Source organism: Canis lupus, chromosome 16, assembly GCF_011100685.1.
Source record: "Canis lupus familiaris isolate Mischka breed German Shepherd chromosome 16, alternate assembly UU_Cfam_GSD_1.0, whole genome shotgun sequence".
Taxonomy (NCBI): domain Eukaryota; kingdom Metazoa; phylum Chordata; class Mammalia; order Carnivora; family Canidae; genus Canis; species Canis lupus.
The window spans coordinates 23,988,995-24,001,628 of record NC_049237.1 but is presented as its reverse complement, the minus strand read 5'-3'; the positions used below and the strand labels follow the sequence as shown (position 1 = coordinate 24,001,628).

At 43.5% G+C, this 12,634-nt stretch overlaps 1 protein-coding gene across 1 annotated transcript in view; it reads right to left on the bottom strand.

Moving 5' to 3' along the window:
• SLC20A2 (solute carrier family 20 member 2) overlaps window positions 1-12,634 on the bottom strand; it is a 100,651-nt gene continuing 88,017 nt past the window's right edge. Inside the window, 3 exon segments of the mRNA XM_038559927.1 lie at window positions 1-1,450; window positions 9,890-9,974; window positions 10,850-11,035. Of these exon segments, the coding sequence (XP_038415855.1) occupies window positions 1,286-1,450; window positions 9,890-9,974; window positions 10,850-11,035 (436 nt within the window). The 3' untranslated portion in view covers window positions 1-1,285.

Genomic DNA, 12,634 nt, shown 5'->3' with positions numbered 1-12,634 from the left:
AACTTTTGAGGGGCATTTTTTATTATAAATTTAATATGGTTGATTAATGAAAAATCACAATGAAGTACCAAGAAAACGTTTGTCAATATAAAAATTTTAGCAGCATTTCCATAGTTTCAGGCTCTAACATTAGTCATACTTCCTCCCGCTATCAAAAAAGAATCCAATGGGACTACAGTAGAGCATCAAGATGTTCAGCTTAGTAAAGGCCTCAAGGAAATCCTCAAATCCAGTGTATTGTCTAATATTTCAACTCTCCCTGCTCCTGAATTCCTAGACTGTCCCATCACTCGCCTTAGTGTTTGAGACAAGAATTCTGTTCTTCAGGCTGCTGGGGGAGTACAGGGGTGAGAATTTAAACTGGACTTGATATGTGGTGCCTGATGACACGTCACGCACGTACATCCTCTGCACAGATGGCCACGGACGGCCACACAGGGCTTGTCGGTGTCTGGCGTGGCGCACGGGCCCCAGAGTGGGACACACCGTGACCAGGCGCTGGTGCTCAGGGACCCGGCCGTGTCGCTGTGGCACAGATTAGCGGCAGGGTTAATGAGAAGGGGAGACAGACGATATGAAAATATAATACTGGCAAACTATTCCCCTGCTTCTTTGGTACTTTCCAAAAATTCTCTGATCAAAAAAGTGTAAGGGAAGCACGCCATTAAAAAATTATAGCTTTAAGTATTTACAGAAGCAATTCTGATATATTACATAATCAATACACAGTTTATGAACAGATTCCTCAGTGAAAGCACTTGTGAACTCCTGCCACATATTATTCAAGAGCACACCTACGACGTACACCTTCCCAAATGGGCACCATCCATCCCAATTCTCAGTTCTAGTATGTTCAATGGGAAAAGTATCACTTTCCAATCTATACTCTCCTTTTAAAAGGTTCTTACGATTTGCCACTGAAATCATTATGTACAAAGATTTGTTGAATATTGAATTCTAGGCAATACATCTCCACTCCCATTTTGAGTATGTTTGAAATAATGCTAGCTATGCTATGTATACATATATATTTAACATATAAGTAACTGCACCACGTTATGTCACCACAATACCAGTTTAATGCACATCATTATGTACAGTAGTTAAGTTAGCTCTGGAGGATGACTCTCTACAGTGCAGGTGAGCAGTGTGGCCTGGAACCATATGAAAGGGACATGGAGAGGCTGGCGGGGAGGCAGCCCGTGCATGGGCAGGGCGTGTGTCAATGCCACCCACTCGTCCCCTCACCAGACTACCCCTTGTGCACTGGGTGGAAGACAACAGATCACACGTATGGAAGGATCCCGTACATGAGGAGAGCCATGATAGCAGCACTGAACAACCCAGCCACAGGCACAGTCACAAACCAGGCCACGAAGATGTTCCGGAAGAGGCGCCAGTCCACAGCCTTCCGGGAGCGGATCCAGCCCACGGCCACCACTGAGCCCACCTGTGGGAGCACAGACATTGCAGTGTAAGAACAGATGTCGCAAGTTTAAAAGTGAGACACACGATCTATATTCAACCAATGTAAACTGGCTGATCTCAGAAGGAAACTGAGTTTAATAAAGTCACCAATTCTTTCCCCTCAATTTGTTAAAAAGTTTTAAAATAATTTCGATTTTATGTATAATTACCTTAGGATTATTCTCCTCAACATATAGCTCCCATATGGCTTCCCACCTATATTCTGCTCTATTTAAGTGGAACATCAGCCAATTACACGATTCTCTTCTCTCCACGGCTTATAAACTAAATTTTTTAAAGCTTTTATTTATTTATTCATGAGAGACACAGAGAGAGAGAGGCAGAGACACAGACAGAGGGAGAAGCAGGCTCCATGCAGGGAGCCCGATGTGGGACTCGATCCCGGGTCTCCAGGTTCAGGCCCCGGGCTGAAGGCGGCGCTAAACCGCTGAGCCACCCGGGCTGCCCTAAACTAAATGTTCTTGTTCTAAATATTCCACAGTGAGGATACCGCTTACCACAATGTATAAAACTGCTTTAATTACATGATGGAACGACAATAATGTACCCTTATAACATCATCGTAAATGTTGGAGCTGGAGAAGACCTTTGAGAATATCCAACCCACATCATTCATTCTTCAGAGGATAAAACAGATCCCGAAATGATTCAGGGGCATGAGCAGGTCCTATAAATCACAGCAGACCGAAAAGTAGAACTCAGGCCTCTTGATTTCTTTTTTTTTTTTTTTAATATTTTATTTACTTATTTGACAGCGAGAGAGCAAAAGTGGGGGCAGGTGTGGCAGAGGGAAAGGGAGAAGCAGATTCTGCTGAGCAGGGAGCCAGATGTAGGGCTGGATCCCAGACCCAGGATCATGACCTGAGCTGAAAGCAGATGCTCAACTGAGCCACCCAGATGCCCGTGGGCTCTTCATTTTTTTTTTTTTAAGATTTTATTTATTTATTCATAAGAAACACAGAGAGAGAGAGAGGCAGAGACACAGGCAGAGGGAGAAGCAGACTCCATGCAGGGAGCCCGATGTGGGACTCGATCCCAGGACTCCAGGATCATGCCCTGGGCCAAAGGCAGACACTCAACCGCCAAGCCACCCAGGCATCCCTGGCCTTTTGATTTTAAACTTGTTTTGTCCTCTCTCTCAAACTGCCTGGCCATCTTTGTACTTTTGCTAGTGTCAAGTGTATTAAAAAAGTAAAAAGCAAAGTAAAATAAAATAAAATGGAGCACAAATATTGTTGGATCTGAACTCATGTGTCACGAAATGACAGGTATAGATACTTGAAAATCACAATGTTAATACTGATTCAAATCTTTTCCTAAACATTCACCATTCATTTTACAGTTTGTTGAAAGTTTAAAAAGTAAAAAAGACTCAACTTTAAGTATCTGTAAAAATGAAAATTGTAAGAAAGTATAATGCCTGTAACATCTCATGTCTCACTTAGGCTCTGGTGGGGCTCAGAGTTCAACAGAATGCCTTTCTGTGGGCTGCATTTTTAATATCTCCATAGAACAGGCTTTGTTTCTATGGATCTTCAAATACTCCAGAGTCCTCAGTGGCCAATAAGGTTCAAAGAGCAACCAGGTCTAACCACCAGAAAAAACAAAATCCAACACTTTAGATTGTTTATGGATGCAAACTACAACACCAAAACCAGCAGTATATTGAAAGGCAGTTAATCTGACATGTGCCGACCCAAGCCATGATAAGCCAACAACACATCCAGGACAGTAACTAACATGCAGGAGGGGCCTTCAAAGTGATTACTGTATTAAGAGTCTTTGGCGCTAACCAGTACCCTGTCTGAACCTGATAATCCGGCTTAGCAGTTCCTACAGCATGAGAGACAACCGAGGTTTTTCTGCTGCCTAAGGGATCAGCTGGTTCCTGCTGGTCCCCTAACACGGTCAAGTCCACAGGCACCAGCTGCTGTTATGCAGCATTGTCTCCCGGGAGCAGGTTTTAGTGCCCCTCTGGTTGTTCTGGACTCCCTTAGGGAGGACACGCTCAAGTTTCCATGTTATCTCTTCCCTCTTCCTTTCTTACAATGCTTTTTTAAAAAGCATAAAGTTAGAATAATAATATAGCAAGTTTATGTACTAGGAGGAATGGACAATTATCCAGATCCCCAGACACTTATTGTCCTATTTATATATTCCTTTCTTGTATTTCTTTATCAATATACTTTTATTTGTAAATAATAGAGCACATTATTTCTTTTATTAAAAAAATTAACATTAGGGCAGCCTGGGTGGCTCAGCGGTTTAGTACCGCCTTCAGCCCAGGGCATGATCCTGGAGACCCAGGAACGAGTCCCACGTCGGGCTCCCTGCATGGAGCCTGCTTCTCCCTCTGCCTGTGTCTCTGCCTCTCTCTCTCTCTCTGTCTCTCATGAATGAATAAATAAAAATTTTTAAAAATTAACATTATATTACAGGCACCTTCCCATAGTGTTCACAGTCTTTATGATTATCACAAAAAGCAGCATGCCCTTTAGATGGATATACCTTAATTCAACCACTTCTCATTTGCTTCCAATTTTTCTCTATTAGAAAATGGTTCCATGATCAATGTATTCATTCATATAGCTTATATTTGGGCTTAAAAAATAATATTCCCTGAAATGGATTATTAAGGGGGCTTTTATTTAGTTTTTATTATTTTAATTCCAACATAGTTAGCATACACAGTTATATTAATTTTAGGTGTATAATAGAGTGATTCAACAACTTAAAGGGTGCATTTGGAAATTAGCTTTGAAATAATTTGAAACTTGGAGGAAAGTTGTAGCAACTCCATATACCCTTTACCCAAATTCAGTTTTTAACCTTCTGTCACAATCTATGAAGAAACATTTTCATACTATTAAAATACCCTGTTCCTCCTCAACCTCCCTCCCCACCTCTGCCAAAGACTCAGCAATTCCTGTCTTTACTACGATGGTTGCAAAATGGTAATTTGCCAATTCCCTGCCATGTATCAGATGGAGTGCTGCTTAGAGGAACAACAGGATCTTATTACATATTGCCAAACAGTTTTAGAAACAGTTGTAAATGTACAAGGTCATTCATAATTTGTGAATTTCAGCACACTGTAATAATCCTGCAAATTATTCTGTTTTGCTAACCAATCAACAAAAACGTGTTACTGTTACTTTAATTTGCATCTCTAATTACTCCTAGGCTGAACTTTTATTTTTCCAATTGTACACCAATTGTACACTTTACTGTATATAAAATTATCTCTCCATGTATTTTGACCAACTGGAATCTAAATGTGTCTCCTTAATTATGTGGGGTCTTTATTGAATGATAATATTAATTCTTATTTAATGCAAATATTTTCTCAATCACTATTTTGCTTTGTTTCAAGTTTCTAATTCCATACGACAAAGTATGCTGCACTTTTGTCTTGTGATCTATCCTTGAATATTTGACAAATATTTAATTCCATTTTACTGTAAATTTTCTAAAATAAGATTGTTTTATTCTAAATTTTAAAATGTTTTAAAAATGCTATCTATGCCATCAGATACATATTTTGAGAGTTGTGTTTCCAACTTTGTTTTTCTAGATTGACAGCCAGCTACCCAACATCATTTACCCAACATCATCAAACTATATGCTTCTATATAATAGGTTCTATCTCTGGACTATCTACTGTTTTTATAGAAATATCAAATATTTTCATTGTGATAAAATACATATAAAATAACATTTATCATTTTAGCCATCTTTAAGTGTACAACTGAGTGGCATATTTTCACATTGTTTTGCAACCATCAGCACCGTCCATCTTTAGAACTTTGTCATCTTCCCCAGATCAAACTGTTCTCATCCACACTGTTATCCTGCCTCCATGTACTTTCAACTTTCTCTCTGGTTAGGTTAGTCCTTCCTCACTATGTTTTTAGGTCACTTTATGTTCTTGCTAATTTAACCTACCAAATTCACTTTGGTCTCCTTTTGTAAAATTAGAAGAAAAATTTGGTTGGGGTTGTGTTTGCGGGGAACATAAATTTTTATTTTTTATTTATATTTTTTTAAGTAATCCGTACAGCCAACGTGGGGCTTGAATTCATGATCCTGAAATCAAGAGCCACATGCTCTTCGGACTGAGCTAGCAGGTGCCCTGCAGGGAACTCCTATCTTTATAAAATTTAGTTTTTCCATCCAATAAACTTAGTTTTCCCATTTAGCTTGCTTGTCTCATCTTCAAGTCTTCTTTCCAAAGTTTCGTGTCTTTTTTTCATATATCCACTCACATTTATTAGCATTATTCAGAAATATCTTTTTGCTGCAATTCTGGAGGTGTTCTTGTTCTTATTACATTTTTGTGCTAGCTATTGCTGACAGACAAGCTCTATAGTTCTGTATTTTTATGGTGGGTTTGGTCATCTTTACAGATTTCTAGCAGTGTTTTAGAGATACATGCTGAATTTCATCAAATGTGTTTCCAGCTTAAGGCCATCATTGGCACCAGGAGCAATAGAATTATTGAGGAGCAGGGAAACCAAAGGGTAAGAATTAGAAAATTAGATTAGAAATTATAATATTAAGTTAAAATCAGTAGTGTTTCCTAAAAGCAATTCCTGTCCAAAGGCTGGCTAAGTAATTATTTATGTCATCAATATAAATGAACAATGTGGTTAATTCACAGAAAAGAATAATCCCAAACCACCTCCCATGGAATTAAGACATTTTTTGGATAACACCACTCTGAATCACTGTTAAAAAGCTCACAAATGTGGGGGATTCCTGGGTGGCTCAGCAGTTTGGTGCCTGCCTTTGGCCCAGGGTGTGATCCTGGAGTCCCGGGATTGGGTCCTACATTGGGCTCCCTGCATGGAGCCTGCTTCTCCCTCTGCCTGTGTCTCTGCCTCTCTCTCTCTCTTTCTCTCTCTCTCTCTCTCTGTGTCTCCCATGAATAAATAAATAAAATCTTTAAAAAAAAAAAAAGCTCACAAATGGAGCACTTGGGTGGCTCAGTCGGTTAAGTGCTTGCCTTCAACTCAGGTCCTGGGATTGAGCCCCATGTCCCGTTCCCTGTACAGTGGGCAGTCTGCTTCTTCCTCTGCCCCTTCACCCACTTGTACATCCCCCCTCCCCTGCCCCGCCGGCCAAATAAATAAATAAATAAAATCTTTAAAGAAAAAAAAAAGCTCACAAATGTGTTCAACAGTGGCTGCTGTCTGCTGTAGCCAGGGCTGAAGACCAAAGCTGATCAAGGCTCACCAAAGGGAAGAGCAATGAACACGTACAGAAACATACATCTATGGATACTTTTATTTTCAAGAGTTGTTTCTATTTTTTTTAACTAAGGCTTTTAACTTCAACCTGGGGTACTGTCCCAGGAAAATATCTAGTGAACTGAACTCTCTGATGTAACATGCAGAAAGGCATGACACCGAGAAATTTATAGAGAGCAAAACTCGTCTTACCTGTGCCTTCTGAAATATATTATACTATTACATTTTTCTGGATAACAAGACTTTTCTAATTATCTTTTCCAAATGAAACATTTGACTAACATCTGTATCACTTAGTGGAGGTTTATAAATGTTTTAAAAGGGGGAAAATAAAAGTTTAAACTATGCTCTTAGCTATGTAGTACACTTAGGAAAAAACAAGAATGAATTAAAATGCACTCAGATACATTCAAAAGCTTATTTTCAGCAATGGTTTCCATCTTTTTTCCTGCCAAGTTCTTAATGTTTGCCCCCCTTCTGCAGAAGGTGGCTCTAGGCAAAAAACCTAACACGCAGCTAGGAGAGGAAGCAGGAAGCTGGAAAAATCCAACACGTGGTGTGATTATTCCCTGAAAACACAACGGCTTTCAGTCGAGACTTTACGTGGAGGTCAGCGCCCTCTGGATGTTTCCAGAATCACGGTGTCGCACACACAAGCCTTGTTCCTAGCGCCACGCCGTATCGCTCATATTCCCCCCTGCACCTGCTGCGTGGGGCTCAGGGAGGGCTGAGCTGGTGCTGCAGGAGATCGGGTGCTCTGTGGGAGGCCTGGTGATGGGGTGGGGGTGATCCCAGGGGTGGGGAGCCACGTGATCCCGGGAGGCCACTCTGCGGGAGGCCCGGTGATCCTGGAAGGCCGGGTGTTCTGTGGGGGGGCCGAGTGCTCCCAGGAGGCCGGGTACTCCCCTTGAGGGCAGCCCCAAGCCCTTCTCAGCGTCTCACCACCTGGGCTTCAGGCTCCCATCTGTGGTGAGGTCTGGAGAGCTAAGACCCTGACTTTAGTCAAGCTACTGTGGCGCCTAGCTCTGTGCTTTGTCCGCCAGTCCATGACAGGTGACAGTGGTGAGACTGGTCAGGATCCAAGTTGAGGTCTGGCTCCTGTCTACTTGACAGCTGACATCAACTGTGGTCTCATGTCAAGGAGACTTCATTTTAAGTGCCAACCAACTATCCTAACTCAACTTACCATCAACTCTTAGGAAACAAAACCTATCATGTGATTTATGTAGATATTTTAGGATAATGATGACATATGCATTTATTCATTAAGGTCCTGGACAAACTGAATATAAATCCCTTAGGAGCATCTCCTCATTATAGTATAAATATAAATATTGGGGGAATGACAAAGGTAAAAACAGAGAGTATAGGTTTTTATGGGCTCATTATACTTTTCATCTATTTCTATAAATTTATTATAAAGTTTAGTGTTTTTTTTTTAAGTTTAGTGTTTTAGCAAGAGAAGTATTGTCAGTTATAACACTTTATACATTCATATAGGTTAGACTGCTGATAGGTAACGGTCCAGGGAAACCAAACTTGGGTTTTCAAGAGATCTTTCAACTGGTGTGAAAGAGGTGGCCCTCACTAGGCTTGCTGACATGCAGGGTTAATGATTAAAAAGACAGTAACATTGATTTAAAAGCAGCCCCAAAGACTCTTCACACCTGCAGAAAAGTTCATAGCCTATTTCTTTGGGAGAGAAAATATATTTTTAAGGGGCATTTCCTCTATGCTCCCATGCACCAGTGGATTGAAGTTGATGTCGAATAAGGCGGAAGATGATCACTTTTCATTCCAGAGTTTTGTATTGTTTGAGATATTTCATCGAACATGTGCTTCTTACAACTAACTTTTCAATAACTGAAATCAGAACAGCCACAGTGGCGGGAGGGGAGGAGCACACCACACTTTTCCTGCCTTCCTTCTTTGTACTTGACAGGTGTGCAGGGCAGGCTGCTGGAGAGCATGGTGGGGGCCACCCTGCCAGGTCAGGACCGCAGTCTGGGCCCCTCCCTGCTTGTTCGATCTTGGGGACGTCACTTGTCTTCAGTTTCCTCATTGGTGAAACTGAGGTCATGTTAGCACTCACCTCAAAAGGTTCTTGGGAGGATTAAACAAGTTAATATTCACAGGGCACTTAAAACAGCACCCACCCCACATGTCCTAGCTGTGCTTGGTCACCGTTACCAAGATCACTGTGACAACTAGGAGGCACAGAGCATGAGGTCAAGGTCTGAATCCTGGCTCGAGCATACACTAAATGCATGATCTTGGGAGAGTGACCTAACTCGGGAGGCCTCAGTTTTCTCATCTGTAAATTGGTAATGACTACCAATCTCATAGGGTTGCTGTGGGATTAAATGATGTATTTATTGCACATGTAGGAAGCCCTAAACACAGTGCTTGGCATATCCCAAGTACTCAGTAAGTGCTGGTGATTTTCATAATGAAAATTTGTGGAAATTGAGGATTTTCTATACACTGTTAGCAAAAAAGGAAAAAACACGGAAACAAAAAGCCTCTTTTCAATGAGGCTGATTCTCCATGCAACAGGCTCCAGATTTGTCAGCTGGCCCGCTTAAAATATCCCCATAAACACCACCTGACATTTTAATATTTGAAGCACCAAGCCTTTCACATTTCATAGTATTTGTTTATAATAAACATGGTTTATTATAATAATATAATAAAATTGGTTGGCATTTTTAAACTGTGTGTGAATGCAGATGGCTGTCTCTGTCTAGGTCACTGCAGTACCTACCATAGTGCCTCACACAGAGCAGGTACGAATGACATGAACAAATGAACCTAGGAAAAATCTGGAAGTGCCTTTTGCTTTGTTGAAGTTAGTGAATATTTTTGTATGTAGGAGGCCCACTGGGTATGTATGACCATTCTCTCCAGATACTGGGCAGACCTGAGTTCTAGTCCTGGCTCCTTCCTGGGTGACCCCAGATAAATCCCAGAAATGGTACCAAAACCGTTTCCTCTTCCTTAATATTTTGAGTTCCTTGCAGCTCCAACACTCCCCATTCTAAGGAATTCCATCCTGCATTTGCACAACCAACCCTACACCAGGCACCTCCAGATCTTCTCAGATCTGCTGGGCGACTGTGTACCAGCCCCAGCAGCCCGACGGACACACCTACCTTGCAGTGCGTGGTGCTGACGGGAAGCCCGACGTTGGAGGCGATCACGACTGTGAAGGCAGAGGCCAGCTCGATGGTGAAGCCGCTGCGGGAGGGGCACAAGAGACACATCACAGTCACAGGCACTCTCTGTATCAGCCCCACTGACACCCCAGGGCCAGAGTCTCACCAGAACATTCTTTGGGATGACTGTTGGCTGCTGACTGGGCCAGATGACATTAACAGAAAAGGAACTGCTGCATCAGGGCAACAATTCACACTAAAACTGTGCAGTATACTGTTTACAGCCCTAAAAAGCCGCCTTTTTCTGATAGGTTTTCAAAAAGCACACACTGTAGTAACTGGGTCAGAAATCCCTGCTGTGTACAAAATGCTAAATTAGTCATTTCTAAAGCGGTAGAGAAAAAAAATGTCCTCCCATTTTTTCAATGTGTACTTATTGCAAAAAAGGGAATTTTGTTCTCAGCTCATTTTTCTTCAAATCAATCTTAAAAAGAGTCTTTCATTACAGTGGATTTCAAAGGGGAAAAGACTTCTTAGGACAGGTAGTTCCAAGTTTCACTGTATTCTCCAAGTTGTCCTGTGTGTGTGCCCTCCGGGGCTCTGAGCTGCTTCCATCCTGCACGTGAAGCTGGCGTGGCAGGGAACTTTCAGGAAATGCAGACCCTGGGCACAGGGCAGTGTGCATCCCCATGGCCTCCCCCTCCCAAGGGGTGACACTGGAGGGGAGCCTGGCCTGGGCCAGGCCTGGGGCTTCTCTACCCCTTCCCTCCTGCTCCCCAAAGGCTCTCCCTCCTGCTCTCCCCACCTCGCACTCTCTCCCTGACCTGCCCCTGTGGACGGAGGGGGTGTGCGGTGCAGCGGGGGTGATCACGGTGCTGAGCCCTTGCCTCACTGGGACCTCGGCCTGGGGCCTCAGACAGGACGGTGGCCCTGCCATCCTGCCAGCCCTCAGCTTACCTGGAGGGTGTGATGGGCGTGAGGTCCTTGCCCATGGTCTGGATCACTCTTCTGCCCCAGACCCACAGGCCTGTACAGATGCCAACTCCTCCATAAAACAGCAGCCAAACAGGGGTAACTGCCTCTTGCAGGACTGCGCCTTGCTCGTAAATCAGCCACAAAGCCACCAGGGGACCAATGGCATTACTGGGAGGGAAAAAAGAGACGAGTGACACACATGTGGCGGCGCACAAGGCCCTGTGCATGACACATGGTGGCTGTCGGGCTGGAGGAAAGTCCATCTGACTGTGTCTGTGCACCGCCCAGGCAACCTAGTGCTGACTGAAATGGTTTATTAACTTTTTTATTATGGTGAAAAAAACCCTGGACTTACTACTTTAACCATTTTTAAGTGCACAGTGGAGTCATGGTAAGCAGTGCACACCATTGTGCAGTGGATCTCTAGGACCCCCTCACCTTGCAAATCTAGAATCTGGCACCCACAGAACAGCTGGTCCCTTGGCCCCTTCCCCTGGCGGCTCACCACCACCTTTCTGTTTCTAGGGGCCAGACTACTCTCGGTACCCCACAGAAGTAGAAGGGTTCAGTACGTGCCTTTTGGTGACAGGCTTATTTCACTCTGATGATGTCCTCAGAGCTCATCCATGTGGTAGCACAAGTCCCCTTTCAAGGCCAAACACTCACTGGATGTACAGCGGCATCTTGTGCAGTGTCACCTGCCACGCACACCTGGCTCACTCCCACCCCTTGGTTACTGTGAATGATGCCGCATGGACCCGGGGGTGCCGATACCTCCTCAAGACCCTGCCTGTAGTTCTTCTGGGGACATACTCAGAAGTAAGCTTGCTGGATCTTTCAGTGGTTCTACTTTTCATATTTTGAGGAAGCTCCAGACTGTTTACCACAGCAGCTGCACCGATTTACACACCCACCAACAGGGCACGAGACCTCCAGTGTCTCCATATCCTCGCCAACACTTGTCATTCTGTTTTTTTTTTACAGTAGCCCCCTTCCTGGGTGTGTGACTTACTAATTTTTTAAAGTACTGAAATAGCACAAGTGGATACAAAAACTCAGTTCTTTTTTCTCTTCCATTTTTCCTCTATTTCCATTGTCATTACCAGCATTGCTACTAATACTGGCTACCAGTTGGGCAGCTGTGTCAGCACCCATGCGACGGACTGCAAACACCATCTCTAACCGTGACTCCTCACACCCACCCTGCAACTAGGTATTGTTGCTTCCATTTTACTGGAGCAAATGGATGCCAAAGTCTTGTCAGCAGCGAGGCAGGACTCAGGTGCTCATGTTCTTTCCTCTCAACCCACTGTCACTCAGGCCCTTAGCAGGCACACGTGGACTGTTTTGGGGGACGCCACAGTTTTGTTTTTTTTAAAGTAGGCTCCACGCCCAGTGTGGAGCCCAACTAGGGGCTTCAGCTCATGTCCCTGAGATCAACACCTGAGCTGAGACCAAGAGTTGGATGCTTAGCTGACCAAGCCACTCGGGTACTGCATTCTTTGGTGAGGTGTCTGGTAAGGTGTTTGGCCCATTTTTTAATTGGGTTGTTTGTTTTCTTATTGTTGTGGGTTTTTTTTTAAATTTTATTTATTTTATTTATTTGACAGAGAACACAAGCAAGGGGAGCTGCAGAGGGAGAGGGAGAAGCAGACTCCCACTGAGCAGGGGGCCGGACATGGGGCTCAATCCCAGGACCTGAGCTGCAGGCACACTGAACAGACTGAGCCACCCAGGTGCCCTTATTGTGGAGTTTTAAGAGTTCTT